General features: G+C 40.8%; 1 protein-coding gene across 1 annotated transcript; it reads right to left on the bottom strand.

Annotated features, from left to right (window-relative positions):
- Positions 1-380: 380 nt before the first annotated feature.
- Positions 381-832, bottom strand: LOC113624753 (non-histone chromosomal protein HMG-14-like). The gene is made up of 2 exons (XM_027114787.1): positions 652-832; positions 381-499 (listed from the first exon to the last, which is right to left on the bottom strand). The coding sequence occupies exons 1-2, from the start codon at positions 830-832 to the stop codon at positions 381-383; spliced, it is 300 nt and encodes a 99-aa protein (XP_026970588.1).
- Positions 833-21,627: the final 20,795 nt, after the last annotated feature.

Raw genomic sequence — 21,627 nt, forward strand, 5'->3', positions numbered from 1 at the left:
AGAAGTAATTTAAAGTGTTTAAAACATTAAGTGCACAACTGACTCCAAACTGCCACTTAGTATGCTTTGTATTATAAGGTATAAAAGCTACCCTCCATCTGTGGAATGTTAAGCTGACACCCAAGACAATCAAAACCTCCCATATTCAATATCCCACTATTTTCTGGTTTTACCAAAAAAACAAACAACCAGCAAATGATTTCATCTCTTAGAAAAAAGCATTTACACTTAAAAAATGGGATGAGTTGGGATTCCCTCCTTTGAAAAAATATTTCTAGAGCTACTAAAAAACTTGCATTTACGAAAGAGTTGATAAAAATATTCCTCTGGATTGTACAAGAAGGGAGACTGGGGCCACTGATAGGACCAGGTATGTGATATTAATCAGACTTGGCTTCTTTTTCTCCTGCTTCATCAGAAGCTGGGCTCTCCTTGTTTTTAGTTTCTCCATTCTCTTGGTTAGCCACTTCAGCTTGTTTTCCCTTTGCTCCCCTTTTCCCTTATTGTGGCCTCTCCCGTTGCGGAGCACAGGCTCCGGACGCGCAGGCTCAGCAGCCATGGCTCACGGGCCCGGCCGCTCTGCGGCATGTGGGATCTTCCCGGACCGGGGCACAAACCCGTGTCCCCTGCATCGGCAGGCGGACTCTCAACCACTGCGCCACCAGGGAAGCCCTGTTTGCACTTTTTTGTCTGAAAATTTATCCTTTCCTGCCGCCTTTTTTGGCTTCGTTTCCACTTTTGCGGGAGCCGGTGTAGCTGACACCCTCGCCGATCTCCTCTTGCGCTCCTCCTTCGCAGCCCCCTCGGCGGAGCTGACCTTCCTCTTGGGCATCGGGACGGCGGGGCAGGCGCGTGTCCGGTGCCTGCGGGCCGCGGCACGCCGAGAGCCTTCGCAAAGCTGGGCTGCCTGGCCGCTGCCGCTCCTCCGGCTGCCCGAGCCCCTGGGACCCGCCCCTCACCGTAGTTTTGATTTGCGTTTCTCTAACGATTAGTGATGTTGAGCATCCTTTCATATGTTTGTTGGCCATCTGCATATCTTCTAGGCCCTTCATTCATAATTTACAAAAAAAGCAAGAGAAACCCCTAAACTAACAAATTTTAGTTGTTTTCACTGATCTTTTCCCCCCTCTACTTGTGGATCAGTTGACCAGTTATTTTTTTTAAAAAAAGTTTTTCACACTTTGGTTGGAATAACAACATGGCAAATAGAATTAGGCTTCAGGTTTGAGGGCTACTTGGTGTGTAGTGAATTAGCACGAAGGGAAGTGGATCATCTTGAAGGACCTCCATGTGTTAGTGGAAGTGACGTACCAAGCACACCAGAGGAGTGGGTCAGGCTCCCAGGGACCATGTCCTCTTTCCTTCTCCATTTACTGACAAGACAGTGGTGGTGGGAGGGGACATGGGTATTTCTCCTCTGTCTCTGGGGCCTCCAGCTTTGGGTCCATCTCCACAAAGACCCCAGATCCTACAGCACAACCATTCCCTCCATGATGCTAGTTCCCGTTAAACACTTCTTTTAGCACCACTTCCTCCCAATTTCCCTCCATTAATAATCTCTGATCATTGCCTCACCATCCCCTGTTTGTCTTCCCAGTTCTTCCATGCTATGTAGCTAATTTCCTATACTGTATATGCCCTATAAAGATGGGGAGTAGTTTCTGTTTCCTTGGCTGGACCCTAACTGATCTATCTTCCCACTATGGCCACTTCGTAGCTTCCTGTAAGAATGGTCAGGACAAATTCAAGATAAATATGAATTTTCTCCCAAAGGTATTTAGTGCCCACTATGTGTAAGGCACTGGGTCTAGGCACAGGGGAAGCAAATAAATAAATACATATTTTTTTATTTTAAGGAGCTCATAATTTACTGGAGGAAACACGTCAACAAATAATTTTAATAAATGGTGATAAATGCTATAAGGATACAGAAAGTATATTCCTAATGCCTTCACAGGTTTGCTTTGTTTACAGGCTACCTTTGGTGGTGTGGTATAGGAAATGAGCACTAATTAAGAGCCACGAGAATTAGGCTGTAGGTTGGGTCTATTACCACTAACTAACATGTGCATTTTCTTTCGGTTTGCCAACATTATTACTATGACCTTTCAATCCCTCATTTAACAATCCGGAGAGCCCACTGGCACTTATTTTAAAGTTCTTTCCAAAGGGCATGACTGAGGCATGACTCACCCCTATTAAACCTAGGAGTCCTGCTTCTCCAATCTACTATACAATACAGCACAACACAGAAAACTTGGACACACATGCATACACACACACACACACACACACACACACACACACATGCACGCATGCGCACGTGCACAAATTTGGCACTCCAGGGGGCCTTCTGGGGGGATGCATGGCTAGCAATTTATACAACCCAACAAAATAGACATCACCATCTGAGAGTCAGCTCAGAAGCCGGAGAAGAATAAGAAATGCTCCCCCCCCCGTGTAGTTTTGGGCTCTGCACGTGCTGGTGAGGTGCATCCGGCTCGGACAAGGACAGGTCTCTCTGGCTGAGTTCTTCACAGAAACCTCCATGATTTCACAGCCCTTAAGTGGTGGTTCCATTTCAGTAGGAACAAAACAGCTTCTTAATGGGGGAACTGTACAGGAAATCAATCATTTAAATATATTCTTAAAAGTACATTTTCACCAATTTGATTTTTTAGTTACTACCTCATCTGGAAAAAAAATCCCTTAATCCATTAAATTATTACACTTGAATATTTAATTCCTGCCCATGTACAGTTTAAATAATCTTTTCCAAATAATTTGCTTATGGCCGTTAGATATACTGAAGGTCCTCCCAAGATGTCTCTTGTAGAAGCGTAATGACTCCTTTTGCTGATGACAAACTGAGCATAAGAGAGCATTTTCAGCCCTACAGTATTATTATAGGTGCTGGAGGTATAGTGGTGGGCAGATCAGATAGAGATTCACAGCAATGTAAAGAAAGGGAAGAAAATCTAGACTGGAGAAAAATGCAGAGATTGATGGGCCTTAAAACAGAGCACATTTGCCATATTATTCTCAAGAGAGTTATGATTTAAAATGTATTGCAAATATGTGGAGAAAATCCTGCTTCACCTTTATTCAAGTGTTCAACACAAACCAGGTTTAAATTCTAGCAGCAAACTGAATTTTAGAAATGATGCGTTTCAGCCCTGTGAATTGTAGCAAGTGCAGCCCACCTGCTGTATCTTCTGTTATAAAGGGGAATTATATGCACTTTATACGGCAGACCAGAGGCTCTTCCTTTTGGTATAGAAAGTGGGTTTCACATCACAGGAAGCTTCTGCTTTTCTTCTTCCCAAATGCTCCTTAGGCTTGTGCTCAGATGGAAGGGCCTCCCCTGGCCTCCCTGTCTCCCTTTCCCACGGCCCTAGAATTTGTGTCTGTTACTTCCTGGCAGTGACCAGCTGCTGGGTTTCCTTTTCATCTTTTGTGAAGGCAGGAAACACAGAGGGGGTGCCTTGGAGGCTGAGGGCAGCTTGCGCAGTGGCACGGCCTCTGCTGCACCCTACTTGGCCCTCTGCCAGGGGCACTGGGGCAGACCTGTGAGTGATCCTGATCTTCAGACACACCTGGCTACCCCAGTACCAGGATACTGGAGCCAGTTCTGTTCCCTTAAAATTAGGCTTGATGACAGGAAGGACTAACTGGATGCAGAACTTCAGCAAAATCTGCAGTTAGACATCTATGACATTCCAGGTATAAAAAAGGCCAGGAATGCACGCTTCACACTGTCTTGTTTAAATAGCGCTCTCAACCAAGGGTGTTTCATAAAACACCTTGAGTTTTTTTTTTTTTTTTTTTTTTTTCTGCAGTACGCGGGCCTCTCACTGTTGCGGAGCACAGGCTCCGGATGCGCAGGTTCAGCGGCCATGGCTCACGGGCTCAGCCGCTCCGCGGCATGTGGGATCTTCCCGGACTGGGGCACAAACCCGTGTCCCCTGCATCGGCAGGTGGACTCTCAACCACCGCGCCACCAGGGAAGCCCAACACCTTGAGTTTTTAATTGCTTTGTTGTGTTCTCAGCCACAGTCTCAACTGAAATAACAGAAGGTATGAATGTATCTGTTAAAAATTAATTTACCTGTATATAACAGAAATACTTCCAATGATGGTGCCTTACACACAATAGAAGTTTAATTTTTGTTCACCTGAAAGGAAGTTGACACTAACTCAAGCTCTTTGTACCTCATTTCTCTGCCATTCCTGGAATGTGGGACTAGACCAGTTTTAGTTTTCAAGTTTCAGGCACCCTTTATACCATTAACACCCTTAAAAATTATTGAGGCCCCCCCCCCAAGAACTTTTTATTTATTCATTTATTTTTTTGCAGTACGCAGGCCTCTCACTGTTGTGGCCTCTCCCGTTGCGGAGCACAGGCTCCGGACGCGCAGGCTCAGTGGCCATGGCTCACGGGCCCAGCCGCTCTGCGGCATGTGGGATCTTCCCGGACCGGGGCACGAACCCGTGTCGCCTGCATCGGCAGGCGGACTCTCAACCACTGCGCCACCAGGGAAGCCCCAAGAACTTTTTTAATGTGGGTTACCATGTTAGAAATTAAAACTGAGACATTTTTTACAAATTTATTTTATTTTAAAATACTAGTAAACCCATTGAATGTAAACATTAATAACACAGATTTCTGAAAATTAATGCTATTTTCTAAGACAAAACAAAATTATTGAGAAGAATAATTGTTTTACATGTTTGTAAATCTCTAGCTGGCTTAATAGAAGACAACTTGAATCAAACACCTGTTACTGCATGCAATCTGTTGCAATGAATTGCTTTGGTTGAAGTCTATGAAGAAAATTCTAGGCTTCACATAGATATGTGATTGGAAAAGGGACTTGAAACTTTTGGGCCTCCCAAATAAGGATTTAGGGGACCCTATGTGTCCTCAGTCTACACTTTGAGAATTGCTGTCTTAAACCTCATGGTCTGAAGTAGCTGCTGGAGCTCCAGCCATTCTATTCACATCCAAGGTGTCATGACAAAGTTTGAAGAAAAGATTGGTACTTTCTCTTTAAGAGGAATTCCTGGAAGGCTCACAGCATTCCTGCTTACATCTCTTTGGCTAACACTTTCATATGGCAACATTAAGCTGTAAGAGAAATGTTTCAGTGGGATAGCAATGTACTCAGCTAAAATTTTCTAAAAAGGAAGAGGAAAAACTCTACCTAGAAGCAATTAGTAGTCTGTGCCACAGGAAGAGTGAGTTCAAAGCATTCCAATGACCCAAACACTTCATCTGCTGTTTCCATGACTGCAGATTATCCAAGCACCAGAGATCCCCTTAGGAGTCCCCTGTGAAGAAATTATTGTTAACTTTGCTATGTGATTGGTCTATGGTGTTCAAGTGCATTTGAAAGTGTCTGCAGAGGGATGGGGTGTGAGATAGGAGTCACCAGCTAACTAAAGGGAGGCAAGGTTTGGGCTTTCTGAGAAGTACTGACCAGAGCCAGGTTCTGAAATGGTAATGAAACTAAACTAAAGAAGGACTATTGTGCTAAGATTTTACTGAAGCTATACAGACATTCCTTTATTTTCAAAAACTTTGAAAAACACTCAAAGAATAGAGGTCAAGGACAGAGTTTGTTGGAAAACAAAAAATTATTTTCTTTCTAGTAAAGAGTGACAACACAGAAGTTTCTTATAGTTAATAAGAAAGTGTTAAGAAACTAATTTAAGAAAGGAAGGTGCTATTATTATCCCCATTTTTCTGATAAGAAATTGAGGCACAGAGAAGTTCAGCCACTTACCTAAGGTGATGAAGCTGATGAAGGCGAAGTTGGCTCCATATTCCATGTTCTGAAATCACTAAACAATCCTGTACATATACTCTGAGGAGGAGCTTGGAGCTGAGGGGAAAACTTGAGGACGTGCATTGGATGAGATAAAAATTTATCACAATACAAGTTAATAATGATGAAATTTAGTGACAGCCAAACGTTAACTGTAACTGGATGCTGTTTATTTGAATATGTATTTCAGTACTCTCTGTGTCTGAAAGGAAATGTTGGCTATTATTAAAATGCGTCCTTTCAATTTGTCAGAGTGATCTTTCTATAGAAGGATTCTTAGTTCATCAAGGTAAACCTCATGCCCTCTCTGACACTTTCTTTCAATAATTCAGCCATAACACTGCATCCTCACTCACAGCCTGTGACTTCAGATGCCCCTTCCATCATTAACCCAGTGTCAGGCACCTAAAGTGTGAGCCTACGTGCCTAACATGAAGTGGCACCTAACAGGAAATAATCAGCCTCATGGGACACATATTAATAACCCAAACCTTTTCAGCAGAGAGTGAAAATTGGTAGCCTGCAGGTGAAATTTTGCTTATAATATGCTTTATTTGCTTCATAGAGTGTAATTTGAAAAAATAGATTTTGGGGGGGACCAAAATCCAAACCAAAATTTCCCATAAGAACCCAGCCTCTCCATGCCTTTATGTTACGTTACCTGTCTGTCCCCTGTGGGCAGTTGAGTTTGCAACCCTGTCTTTACAGATATCAAACTCCAAATCATATTAAACCCCATATTCTACTGCAGCAGAACCTGTTTTGAAATGACTCCACCTGCAATTTTCAGTTGAACTGATTATTTAATCACAGCTTATCCACACGGTAGGTTCTGCAATCAATGGAGCCGTAGAAGGTATGAGTCCAAATTGCCTGCTCGTACATAAATGATGGGCTGAACAGGATAGGGCTGATCGCAAAATAATGGGGCAGATGTTTGGAATACAGTAATGCAGAGCCTGGCCCCTAGTAGGAGCTGAAATGCTTTTGATGAACGGTTGATGGTACATAGGCAGAGGTTTACTAACTGGAATGCTGGGATTTCTGTTTTGCTTTGATGATCACTCTTATACCTGTGAAGGTCATTGCTGTTCTCCAAATATTTCTGGCTCTCTGACTTTGGGTGCAGCAGTAGGCTTGCACTTCCTGCCCCCTTGAGGTTGGGTGGGGTCACGTGACTAGTTCTGTCGAATGTGTTGTCAGTGGAGGGATGTGTGTCGCTTTGGGCAAGGTCATGTAATTGCCAGAAAAAGACCCTCCAGATCTCTCTTTCCTCTCACATGGTGACCAGCAGTGTTTGAGATGGTGGCAGCTCCAGTAGCCTAGAATTCTGAGTGTCTACAATGGGCAGAGGCTTCTGCCAACGTGTGATAGACATATTACAAGAACCAGAAATAAAACTTTATTAACACCCACTAAGATATGTGGAGTTTTTGTTTGTTTTGTTTGTTTGTTTGTTTTGCTGCCGCATAACCTAGCCAGCCCTGACTAAAATAGTCACTAAATACTAATAAGTACTAAGTTAAGATTTTTAAAAATCTGAATTCAGTGACTTGGGCTATCCATTTAGAAGTTATGAAAATGCTAGTCACTAAATATTAATAAATACTAAGTTAAGTTTTTTAAAACTCTGAATTCAGTAACTTGGGCCATCCATTTAGAAGTTATGAAAATGCTAGTCACTAAATACTAATAAGTACTAAGTTAAGTTTTTTAAAAATCTGAATTCAGTAACTTGGGCCATCAACTTAGAAGTAATGAAAATGCTTCTTTAGGTTCTAGGTCACCATGACTCCAATTCTGGGTCCCATTTTTGAAACCTCCTGTTACCCATGAACTCTTTTCTAGACTTTCCAGACTTTATCCTTTGTAACTGAACTGGTCAGTAACAGAGCTTTTTTGTTTGTTTGTTTAGGGAAAAGGTCCAGCAAGCATCAAGAGGCAGCGGTGACCTCTGAAAACAAACGTGCAGGGTCTTCCCAGAGCTACATTTTGCAGCAGCCTGACACTCAGAGCCCACAGAGAATGAAAACCAGTATTGCCCAGCTCCTCAGAGCCTTGGCACTATCCCTTCTACAGCAGTTGTGTGTGTCTGGTGGTAACAGAGCTAGGAAAGGCCCAGGAAACGACTGCTCTTTAGAAAGACCTAGACCTGACCAATCCAGTCTGTAATGCAACCCATTTCTTTCAGGTTTCTTTCTCTGTGTGAGTATGTTAACTTTGCATCCGCAATTGAATTTACTTTCTAAACTAGGGATGCATTTTATATTGTTGCTGTCAATAATTTAAAAAGAATTCTCCCTTACGTTTATTTTTCAAAGTGCAGGAAATATCCCCAAGGACCTACTGCTTGGAAGCATATGACTGCATTTATCGGCACAAATCACCTATCTGGATGGGAAAAGCTTTACTTAGACCTTATTTTAGATCTTTTTGGTCTGAAAAATGTGAGTTTGGGAGGCTCAGTAGTGGTTTTAATATACTGTTGGAGAAGTAAGTGTCTGATTAGCTCTTCATTCTGAGCTTTTTATGTGATGTTTTAAAGTATTTCAGTAAACATAGAAAGTGCTATTAAGTAAGCAGGATGGTCTATTTGGAGGCTTCATAATCCATTTACTTTATCAGCAAAGAATTTATTGAGCACGTACTAGACTGTGACTGACCTCCTCAGTGGAAGGGACTGTGTCTTGTTCACCTTTTATCTCTACTGCCTAGCCCAGTGTCTGCAATATAATGGGTGCCCGAAGTATGCTTTCATAATCACTATTCAAAGTGCCATGCAAATGCACCCAGAGAAACACAAGGAAGTCTTCATATTTGATGAACTAATAGTCTAGTGGATTAAAGTAAATGCACAATGAATTGTAGCCTGTGACAGCAAAGAAAGAATGATTTGAATATTAGTGGTGTAATACAGACGTATGATGGAGAAGGAAGGGATGTGTGATGGATCCACAAATAATGCAGGAACTTGGGGTTCCTGGGTTCTACTGAGTCTCCACTGACGAGCACTGTGACTGTGGGAAAATTTTTCAACCTTTCTGGACCACTGGGTCTCCAACTGTTAAATGAGGAATTGCCAAACTTTTGACAATTACAAACTTTTAAAAATTGTATTACTGCATTTGAGTGCATTCTTATGAATTTCAAACAAAGCAGATAGGGCAAAAGTTCTCCACTGCTTTAGCTGCACCCCATAAATTTTGGTAAGTTTGTTTTCATTTTCACTCATCTCAAAGTATTTTTTGATCTCCCTTGTGGTTTTATTCTTGGACACATTGGTTATTGAGAGTGTGTTGCTTAATTTCTGCATTTTTGTGAATTTCCCAAATTTCCTTGTTATTGATTTCTAACTTCATTCCATTGTGATTGGGAAACACATGCTTTGTATTATTTCAATCCTTTTAAATGTTTTGTGACTTTTTTATGACCTAACATATGGTTTGTCCTGGAGAATATTCCATGTACAATTGAGAAGAATATGTATTCTGTCATTATTGAATGGAGTTTTCTATAGATGTCTGTTATATCTAGTTGTTTTATCGAGTTATTCAAGTCTATTTCCTTGTTAATCTTTTGGCTAGTTGTTCTACCCATCATTGGAAGTTGTATATTGAAATCTCCCATTATTGTTGTTGTATTGTCTATTTCTCCCTTTAATTCTGCCAGTTTTTGCTTCATGTATTTTGGGTGCTCTGTTGTTTTTTATATATATATATATATATATATATATATATATATATATATATACACACACACACTATATGTATATTATAAAATATATATTTTTTATACAATATATATTATACATCTATATTTAATATATAATATATATATTATACAATATAATATAGATGATAAAGTATATAATATATAATGTATTTTGGGTGCTCTCTTGTTAGGTATATATATGCAATATATAATATATATATTTATACAATATATATTATACATCTATATTATATCATATAATATATACACATTATATATTATATATAGATGTATAATGTATGTAATATATAATACCTCTGTATGATGCATATATAGCCTATATTTTCTTGACCCTTTTATCATTATAAAATGTCCTTCATCTCTTGCAACAATTTTTTCTTCAAGTCTGTTTTATCTTCAGCCACTTCAGCTCTCTTTTGATCATTGTTTTAAGGTGCATATTTTTCTGTTATTTTTACTTTCAATCTATCTGTGACTTTGAATCTAAAGCATGTCTTTTGTAGACAGTATGTAGTTGAGTCAAATTTTTTTAACTCATTCTGCCAATCATTTACTTTAATTGGGGTGTTTATTCCTTTTACATTTACTGTAATTACTAAGATAGTTTTATTGACTGTGCCCCCTAAAATTCATGTGTGGAAGCCCAAACCCCCAATGTGACTATATTTGGAGAAAGGACCTTAAAAGAGGTAGTTAAGGTTAATTGAGGTCATAAAAGTGGGGTCCTAATCCAGTTGGACTTATATCCTTCTAAGAGAGGAAGAGACACCAGAGGTCTTTCTCTCTGCGTGTTCACAGAGAAAAGCCCATGTGATGACACAGTGAGAAGGTGACCATCTGCAAGCTAGGAAGAGAGTCTTCACCAGAACCAACCCTGCTAGCAGTTTCCAAACCTGTGAGAAAACAAGTATCTGTTGTTTAAGCTACCTAGTCTGTGGTATTTTCTTACGGCAGCCTGAGCAGACTAATAAAGGTAGGATTTACATCTGCCATTTTACCATTTGTTTCCTACATATCTTATGTCTTCTTGCTGCTGTATTACTCGTTTACTGCCTTCTTTTGTGTTAAATAACTATTTTCTTGTGTAGCATTTTAATTCTCTTGTTAATTCTTTTACTATATATTTTTGAATTATTTTCTTGGTAGTTGTCCTGGGAATTACAATTAACATCTTAATTTAAAACAGTCCAGTTCAAATTAAAACCAACTTAATTTTAATAGTATACAAAACATTGTTCCTATATAACTTCTTTGTGTTGTTATTATTATAAAAATTTGCACTGTGTACCCTTCAACACATATTTATAATTATTATTTTCTGTCTTTAAAGTTAGGAGAAAAAAAGTGTTATAAACAAAAAATACATGAATACTGTCTCAGTGTTTGTTTATTTGACAATGTCAATTTCTTCTTCAAAGGATAGTTTTGCAGTACACAGATTTCTTGATTTACACCTTTTTCTTTCAGCACTTTGAAAGAAACTGCTTTCAGCACTGCTTTCCGGCCTCCATGGTTTCTGAAGAAAAACTGGCTGCTAAACTTATTGAAGCCTTTTTTTTTTTTTTTTTTTGGTATGTAATGAGTTGCTACTCTCAAGATTCTCTCCTTGCCTTTTGTATTAGAGAGTTTGAGTATGATGTATCCTGGCATGAATCTCTGAGTTTATACTACTTGGAGTTCAGTGGAGTTCTTGGATATGTAGATTAATGTTTTTCATCAAATTTGAGAAATTTTCAACCATTATTTATTCAAATATTCTTTCTGCTCTTTTCTCTGTCTCCTCTCCTTCTGGAACTCTCACTGTGCATATGATGTTATGGTTGACATATCTCAGACTCTGTTCTTTTTCTTTTTTAATTCTTTTACCCTTCTATTCCTCAGACTAGATCATCTTAATTAACATGATCAAGTTCACTGATTCTTTCTTTTGCCTGATCTAATCTGTTGTTTAACCCCTGTAGTGAATTTTAAAATTTCAGTTATTGTACTTCTCAACTTCAGTATTTCTATTTGGTTCTTTTCTTGTTATTTCTGTTTCTTTACAATATCCTCTATTTGATGAAACATTAATCTCATACTCCCCTTTAGCTCTTTAAACATGGCTTTCTTTAAGTATTTTGTTTGTTTGTTTGTTTGTCTTTTAACATATTTTAAACGGTTGATTTAAAGTCTTTGACTAGTGAGTCCAATGTCTGGGCTTCCTCAAGGACAGGTTCTATTGATTGCTTTTTCCTCCCTCTGTGTATGGTTTATACTTTCTTGTATATTTGCATGTCTTATATTTTTTGTTGTTGTTGAAAACTGGACGTTTAAAATAATACAATGTGCCAATTCTAGAATTCAGAGTCTGCCCCATTTCCAGAGTTTGTTATTATTGCTGTTTTTTGTAGTTGTTGTTTACTTAGTAAATTTTCTGAACAATTCTGTAGAGCCTGTATTCTTTGTCATGTGTGACCACTGAACTCTCTGCTTGGTTAGCTTTGGTGGTCCCTAGTAATCCACCAGAGATTTCATTATCCAAAGGTGAGAGCTTAGGGTATTCTCAGGTCTTTTCTAATCATGTGAACCGTCCTGACATGTTCACAGCCCTGTGCATAACTGTTTTGCACAATCCCTGAAATTGTACAATTTGTATCAATATATCATGGCTTGTACATGCATATATGTATTTTATTCTTACTAGAATGGTGAGAACACTGTACAAAACTAATTCAGCTTTTTAAATGTCACTTTTTGATACATGCACATTCCAACAACACTCTCTACCTTAAACTTACTGATTAGTAAGGAACAACAGAAAGGACAAGGAACTTTCTTCTGTGCTTGAAGCAAGTTCTGGTTTGAATGAAAAACATGCCTCTTCGGGCTGTCACAGCCCCCACTCCCTCAGTTACAGATACAGTGTGCTTATTTTGTATTTGCTTTGAGTCTCACTGGATTTCCGTGTATCCACTAGAATTCTTTGCTCATTTTTCATCATGAATGCTATCCATGAGCGGGACAACCAGACCAGTGAGCATGCATATTGCACATACCTCCTGGGTTCATGCACATGCTCCATTGTCCCATTGGACTTCACTTACAACACACAAGTTCAAAGATAAAAGAATTTTAAGATGACTATAACTCGTGTTGTGATGGCATGACAAGAGTTCTCACCAACGAGATGGAGGCAGAAGCCTACTGGGACTTCTGGAGAAGTCCTGCTTTCAAGAAACATTCGTTATTCCTTGTTTCTTTGATGTTATTTTTTTACTCCTGCTTAAAATGGGGACATGAGACTGAAGGATGGGCAGCTGGTTGCCTAGGAGGCAATGAACATGAAGGTAAGAACATGTGGTTAGGAGGTTGGAATAAAAAGCTGAAGGGAACATGGATCTTCAGAGCCTCTACTTCTTATGTGAGGAAAATAAATCCCTGTTTGATGAAGCCACTATTTTTCAGGTGTCTGTTACTTGTTGCAGAATGCATCCATAACTTATACTCATTAATTTTAAATACTGCATTTATCAGGTACTAAATTCCCGTAGACACATGATTCTCTTTCTATACTTTTAAACCATCCCGTCCCATTAAATTTTCCCACTGATTTTTAAAACACATTTCTATGCTAAAATCACACTTTTAACAGCTATAGATTTATGGGATGTTTTGCAATCTGTTAGAGTAATGCCTCTGTTTATTTTTTTTTAAAGGCCTTAGTTAATTCTGTCCATATTCACTTCCCTATGAATTTTAAAACACGCTTGTCAATTTCTGTGAAAATTCAGTAGAATTTTGATTGAGATTACATTGAATTTATGGATTCATTTGGGAAGAATCGACATCTTAAAATTTTCAGTATTTCCATCTAGGCGGAACATAGCATAGCCCTCCGTTTCTGTAGATCTTCCATATTTATTTAGATCTTCCATATTTCCTTCAGTAACATTTTAGTTTTACTTACATAGGGCCTGCACATTCTTGTTAGATTTATTGCTAGGTATTATATCTTTTGTTTCTATTGTGAATGGGATTTGTTTTTTTCCCATTGTGTTTTCTAATTGGTTTTTGCTAATTTATGGTAAAGCTATTATTTTTTATTAATCTTGATTTTGTATTCAGCCAGCTGGCTAGATTATTTCCCTCAGATGCTTTCGAGGATTCCCATTTCAGCTCTAAAAGTGCTAGAACTTAGGTGTTACAGAACTTCATAATTGGAAGGTGATATTTGGTCAAGGTCAAAGGAAAAGCTTCATGGAAGGGGTGAGATTTCATTGTCATCAATGACAATGGATGGGAATGTCTCCAAGTCTGTGTGTTTGTTTATTTTTAGTGGTTTGTTTACTTTTAGTGACAGGCTCTTTCTGCTTCCTTCAGGCTCCTCTGCATTTCTTTATTGTTCAATCCCTGCCTGCACAATTGTTTCCAAAGGTGCTATAACGTGATGGGCTGAGTAAGCATTGCAGCAGAAATTCCCGAAACAGCTCCAGCATTGCTCACAGTTGTTCTTGCTGGTAATCAATATCTTCTTTTGCCCCCAAATCCGAAGAGCTAAGACGTGAATTCAGATTTTTTTACTAGGAACTATATTGGAAGTCCACAGCCAAGTTTTCCATTAAACATTTTAGACTTTTGGCTTACTAGGTTGAAACTGAACTTGGAGTGATTCTGAAAGAATGACTGGTAGCCAAGAAGTCATATTACCTTCTCGTACTCCACAACCCTCAAAGTCCCTAAAAAATGTGTCTTCTATTGATAGTGTTAACAAATATTTAGCACTCAGCTTCCAACGTCTTGCTTTTGACCATGGTAATACACATGCTTTAATGGACCAGTGTTCAAACTTGGACTTACCATGACATCTGTATTGCATGTCATGCATGTATCTTCACATCTGGAACATTTTAGATGTTTCCAAACTAAACGAGCAGTGGGGGAGAGAAAGGGAGAGATGGGAAGCCTTCTTTTCCAAATAGACAAGTCTCTGAAAATTTTCCTGAAACTCTTTGAAGATATTTGAGGGATAGTAATCTCTGAGTCAAGAGGCCTGTGTTGAAACATGGCTCTACTACTTAATAGCTATGCCAGTCCCCTAATTCATCCTCCACCTCCCTAAGTCTTGTTTTCCTCTCACAGGAGTGTTGTAAGGGTAAAGTGAGATGAGGGCAACAAAAGAACCATGTAAACTGTAAAGTACTATGCAGATGTGAACTGTTAGTAACTTCAGAATGTTGAACACTTCTCTTTACCTGCTGTAATATGCTTAGAGAGGTGTAACCCAAAGGTGAAAAGAACCCCCAAATGGTCCCAATACATAAGAAAATCATACTTCAGCATGATGAAAACCTTTATAAAATATTTAATTAGGGGCTTCCCTGGTGGTGTAGTGGTTGAGAATCCGCCTGCCAATGCAGGGGACACGGGTTCGAGCCCTGGTCTGGGAAGATCTGCCGGGGAGCAACTAGGCCCGTGAGCCACAACTACTGAGCCTGCGCGTCTGGAGCCTGTGCTCCGCAACAAGAGAGGCCGCGATAGTGAGAGGCCTGCGCACCGCGATGAAGAGTGGCCCCCGCTTGCTGCAACTAGAGAAAGCCCTCGCACAGAAACGAAGACCCAACACAGCCAAAAATAAATAAATAAATAAATAAATAAATAAATAAATAAATAAATATATAGTTAAAGTAAAATGCGTGACTTCACGATAAAATATTGATGAAAAGTTTCAAAAACAAGTCATAAAATATAAATGCAAATAGTTAGCATTGTTTTGATGTTTGAACTAGTGGCTTCAAAATCGAAAAAGAAAAAACACAACTGTGACAGCTTGACTGAATCAAACGCACAGAATCACTTCAGTCTTGTCAAGCCCCCTACCTGATATCTCTCCCTAGTGTTAGAGAGCATACACTTTTCTGATTGGTCACATTCTGTCTCTTGACTGTGTGTAGGAGGCACTGGCTTTCAGATGATGATGATCATCATCATCGCATTAATTCTTATTGCTGCTGTAACAAATTCCCCCAAACTTCGTGAAAACAACACAGATTTACTGTTTTATAGTTCTGGAGGTCAGAAGTCCAAAATGGGTCAGCAGGGATGTGTTCCTTCTGGAGGCTCTGGGAGAGAATCTGTCCCCTGCCTTTTCCAGTTTCTACAGGCTGCCTGGGTCAATACCTCTCTTGGCATCTCTCTGACATCTGCCTCCATCATCACCGTACCTTCTCTGAAATCTGATCCTCCTGCCTCCCTCTTTTTAAAAAAAAACCACTTTATTTTTATTTATTTGTTTTTTTTGCGGTACGCGGGTCTCTCACTGTTGTGGCCTCTCCCGTTGCGGAGCACAGGCTCCGGACGCGCAGGCTCTGTGGCCATGGCTCACGGGCCCAGCCGTTCCACGGCATATGGGATCTTCCCGGACCGGGGCACGAACCCGCGTCCCCTGCTTCGGCAGGCGGACTCTCAACCACTGCGCCACCAGGGAAGCCCCTGCCTCCCTCTTATAAGGATCCTTGTGGTCATCACATCACATCAGCCCACCTGGATAATCCAGGATATCCTCCCCCCATCTCAAGGCCCTTAATCACCTCTGCAAAGTCCCTTTTGCCATGTGAGATAACATATTCACAGATTCCTGTGGAGGTGCACATCTTGGGGGAGGGGCAACATTCAGGCCATCATAATTATTGACAACACAACACTTACGAGCATTGTTTACGTGATAAGCACCATTCTAGGCACCTCAAATACATTCAATCAAAAAACCTGATGAGAAAGATAATATTCTCTCCACCCTAAGGTCATGCCATTGAGGCGCAAAGAGGTTAAGTAACTTGCCCAACGTCAGACAGCTAGGATTTCAACCCAGGTGGGCTGACTCTAGAGCCCAAACTCTTCACCAGTATGCTTTTGCAAAGTGAACAGATTGGTCCACTAGATGTTGAGGAAGCAGAAACTCCTAAATATAGTTATTGCAGAGGCTATGATTTTATAACAACGATGGTAATAAATGTTTTAATCGTGGTTTACAATTTCTAAAGCACATTCCCAGCAATTTCCATGAAACTTTCCCATAATCCTATATCTCAAAATAATCTTTCTTTTCACGAAATCCTCTTCTTTTTTGACTTATTTGAATAGCAAGGGTTTGTAATATGCCTTCCACTGGAATTTGTGTACATGTGTATTTGTTCTGTCTGTTCAACTGTGAGACCCCTAAGTAAAGCGGAAACAAGCATCCATTTCGTAAACAGAGCAAAACAAAATGAAACTTAGTAGAGTGACTTGAAACTGATAGTATTCATAAATACGTGTTCAGTTGAATAGTATACATGAGACCGAGTACTGTTTTGGAAGTACTGTAGAGCCTACAAAGTAGATATGATAGACTGCACTTTGATGACCCCAAAGAACCATGCCTTTCAGTATCCAAGTTTTTGAGTATTATCCTCCCATCTGACTCTGGGCTGAGTCTACAACCGCTTTAACCAACTGAATATGATGAAAGTGATGTTTTCTCCCTCTTAGAATGGATTTGTACCCAGTGCCTTACGTGTCCCTGGATCTGGGAAAGAACTGAGAAGCTTTCATTTTCCGAAGTCCAGACCCCTGATGCCACGGGACTGGATTGTCTCAAAGTGTTTCTCAGGGTTGAGGGGGCCCAAGCTAAAGCTGGAAGCTGGGCTCTTCAGGGCCCTGAGAGGGTCAGGGACCTGCACCAGGGTAGGAAGGACTCAAATAGGGTTGGCTGCATGGGTCCTGGAGAGGCTGGAAGCTGCATGCCACACTTGGGAATCTCAACCAAGAGTCAGCCCAGGGCTGGTGCAGAGGAGGCTGAGCACAGTGCCTCCTAGTGGATGGTGAGGGCTGTGGTAGAAAGGCCAGGAGGGGCCGCTGGGACCCCTCCTTGAGGTTTTTCTTAACTGCTTAAATGGTATAATTCATGAATGGCTTCAAAAGGAGAAAAGGGGTAGATCTCACTTCCACACTTCATGGTGGGGTAAGCCCACCCCAGTGTTGTTGAAATGAACACATTTAATGAGCAGTTACTGTGTGCCTGGTCCTTGCAGACATTTCTCCTTTGATGCTCACAACAGCCCTATTATCATGTAGACCAGGTCTCAGAGCAGGACATGTTTGCACTTCAAAACACACATTCAGCTTAACCTGAAGCTCAGGCTTTTAGCCACTCTCTTACACCGCCTTTCTCAATTCTAAACTCAATTTTAAATTTGAATCAAATTTAGCAACTTAATCCTCTGATGCTGGGGGTTGAAGTTCAAGAACCAGGTTTAGGAAGGTTTTTCTCCTTAGGCTTTGCAGAGGAAAACCATCTGCAAACATCAAGTGCTGCTGGATTAAACAGAATATATTTCAAAGAGAGTTGTTATTTTATTTTCAGGATTAAATGCCCTCCTTTTTAAAATCTTGGGTTTAAAATTTTAAATGTAGACACCCAGTTTGGTGGAGCGCTGGCTGAGAATGGACATCTGTCCCCACCACATGCCACCCTAGTCTTAGCCATGCGTCCCAATGTCCAGGTCCCTCTGCTACAGTCACGCCTGAGTCACCATTTTTGGACAGAGTCTGTGGACCCCATGAAGGGCCCTGTGGGGACCAGAAATCCAGTACACTCACAGTAGTCAAAGATGTTTACAATGTGAATCAGCAGTTAAGAGCAACTTCTTCCCCCCTAAAAAGTCACATCTTTCATACAAACTATACTAATTATGCTGTTTAGTTTTGTTTTTCCAAGGCAAATGACAAGAAAAATGTATAACCAAGGGACTGGTTGACAGAAGTGAAGAAATATGAGACAACTAAAATAGAGAACGAAAAATAATGAGAAAAATGATTAAAAGAACTGAATTGTGTGGCTTGCTTTATGGGTAATGAGCCTGAACTAAGTGAAGAAGCTGCGTGTATTTATGGAACCTACAGGATGGATGGGGGGAGTAGGTTCCTCCCAATCTCTAACTGGATTTTGTTTTCAAACTGGGTGGATAATTTAACAGCAGAGTGAGAGAGCTGTCCTGGGGTCACCCTGGCTGTGACCCTGTAAGAGAAGCTGGCCATGTACACAATTTCCGCTTTTATTATTATTATTTTTCTCCTGCCCTCAGATTCCACTCTGTCTGGACTTATCTGGAATTTCACACCCATTCATACTCATATATTCATTGCCTCCCTCCCCAGCCTCAGATCTGCTTACCAAGAGTCTCCTTTTCACCCTATATTAGTTTCCTGTAGTTGTGTAACAAATTACCCCAAATCGGGAGGCTTAAAATCAACAGAGACTCATTCTCTCACTGTTCTGGAGGCCAGAAGTCTGAAATCAAGGGGATGGCAGGACTGAACTCTCATTCAAGGGTCTAAGGGAGAATCCTTCTTTGTCTCTTCAGGCTTCTGGTGGCCCCAGGGGTTCCCCGACTTGTAGCTGCAGAACTCAAGTCTCTGCCCCTGTCTTCACATAGCCCTCTCCTCCTCTCCCTCTGCCTTTCTCTTATAAGAACCTTTGTCACAGGATTTCGGGCCCACTCAGATAACCCAGGATGATCTCATCTGGAGATCCTTGACTTACTGGCATCTGCAAAGACCCCTTTTCAGAATAAAGTCCCACCAGAGGTTTGGGGTGGTCATAGCCATTGGTGGGGAGCCATCGCTGAACCCCTTCTTCTAAATTCAAGGATTTCTTACTCCCTAGGCGAGAGAATAATCAATCAAAAAGGAATCCATTTCTATCCACCAAGGCATTTTGTAACGTACTTTCCTGGCCTCTCCAGGTTTCTTATAAGCCACAGCTGTTTAAGATCATCACTCACTTGTAATCTCTTTCTCAGATCTCCCTTGAAACTCCTAGTCTGCTTGACTTTAGGGTTCTATGTATTCAGCTCTCATTCTAGTCGGTATACCTTTCATAGTCCTTCCTTTGTTACTTTACTATGTATCAATAGATCAATTTAGATTTCCAGACCAGAGGCTGTACACCCTGGTTTGCCTGAGACAGTCCTGGCTGATCTCAGTGTCCTTTCTAGTTGATACCCTCTTATCTCTCAAAATCCTGGTTTGGATGATACCCCTTAGCTGGAACATTTTCCTTTCTAGAGGCAGGACTTAAGGGCCAATTGACAGAAAGCATTCTGTTTAGTGAGTGATGAGTGATGAAGAGGGTGAGGCCTTTGCCTGAACTTGCGAATTTGGAGGCTGAAAAATGGGAGTGGGGAAGGTTTGAAAGAGAGAGTAGCACACAGAATAGGCCACAGAGTAGATCAAGACCAGACTCCATTCCACTGACTAAGGGGAGAATGAGCCTCTCCTAACAGCGTGGGGCCCGTTTCCCCGTCTGAAATAGTCCAAGAGCAATTAGCTTCTGAAATTTGAACCTCTGATCCAATCTTATTATTTGATTTGGTGAAATATGGTCTCTACAAGTTTGCAAGCAAAATACTTCCCAGAATGATGTGGTGACAATTGAAGCAACTTTTTAAAAAGTTTTTCCCCACCTCTACTCAAGGAACCAAGGGATTCTGTCTTTCGGAGAAGGTGCTCATAGGACAATGGACTTCACCTCTCTGTCTCTCTCAACACTCAAAACACAGGGAGCTGCTTAAAGAGCTGGGCACATTGTTCAGTTTGAAAGAACACCCCTGTTTTTTTTGCACCACCCTCACAGTCCAATAAATCATCAAAGGGAGGATGAAATGGTGCAATCACTTTGGAAGACAGTGTGGCAATTTCTTAAAAAGTTAAATATACTCCTCCCTCATGACCCAGCAGCTTGACTCTTAGGTATTTACCTAAGAGAAATGAAACTTTATGTTCATAATAAGGGTTGTACAGGAATACTGACAGCAATGTTATACAGAATAGCCCCAAACTGGACAAATCCCAAATGTTCCTCCACAGGAGAATTGAGAAACATATAATAATATAATCATGTAATAGAACAGTAGTTAGCAATTAAAAACACTTACTGATTAAATCAATTGATCACCAAGTCCTATGGATTGTACCCTCCAAAATCTATCTGCTTCCCTCCCCTCACTATCACCATGCTAGTCCAAACTCCCATAATCATCCCTCACCCTGAGGAATGCAACAGTCTTCACCTGGCTTCCCCCCTTCTGCTCGTCCTTCCTCACATCCATTCCCCACACAGCAGCCAGAGTGATCTTCCAAAACAAGACTCTGATCTTGGCACCCACTTACTCCGACCCTTCCTCCCCTCCCCCATCTCCAGTGAGTCAAATTCCTTCATGCACTGGGGTCTGGCCAAGGTCGTTCTGCCTGCAACACAGCACTCCCCATCTTCTCCTGCTCAACTTACTCCTCATCTCCTCCAGGAGGGGAGGTGGGCTCTGGTCCTGTTTTAGAGCAAGACTCTGTCACCCTTTCTAGTGGCATCCTGTGCTTTCAATCCTCATGGTACCATCACAATGATTGTGAAACAGGGTTTAGACTAATTACTTGCTATTTTATTTTTTTTTGGTATTATTTTCCTATTGTGGCTATAACAAATTACCACAAACTTAGTGGCTTAAAATAACACAAGTTTATTATCTTACATTTCTGGAGGTCAGAAAGCCAAAAAGGGTTTCCCTGGGCTGAAATCAAGGTGTCAGCAGGGCTGCATTCCCTCTGGAAACTTTAGGGGAAAATCCATTTTCTTGCCTTTTCCAACTGCTAAAGGTCACATACTGACCTTGGCTTGTGGCCCCTTCTCTCTCTCCTGACTCTGCTTTTTATCACATCTCTCTTGACTCTGGTCCTCCTGCCTCTCTCTTATAAGGATGCTGGTGATTACCTTGGGCCTACCTGGATAATCCAAGCTCATTTTTCCTTCTCAAGAGCCTTAGCTTAATAAAATCTTCAAAGTCCCTTTGTGCAAGGTAACATATTTACAAGGTCCAACTGTTAGGATGTAGACATTCTGGGGGTCACTCTTTGGCCTATCACATTTGTCTTCTCCCCAAATATTAAGCTCCACTGAAGATAAGGACCACACCTGTCTTGTCCACTGCTGCACTCAGACTGCTAGCAGGTGCCTTGCACATTATAGGTGCTAAATAATACATTTGCTGCGTAAAGT

The sequence above is a fragment of the Aethalodelphis obliquidens genome, unplaced genomic scaffold, assembly GCF_003676395.1.
Source record: "Aethalodelphis obliquidens isolate GAN/ISIS:26980383/991018 unplaced genomic scaffold, ASM367639v1 scaffold2, whole genome shotgun sequence".
In the NCBI taxonomy this organism is placed as follows: Eukaryota; Metazoa; Chordata; class Mammalia; order Artiodactyla; family Delphinidae; genus Aethalodelphis; species Aethalodelphis obliquidens.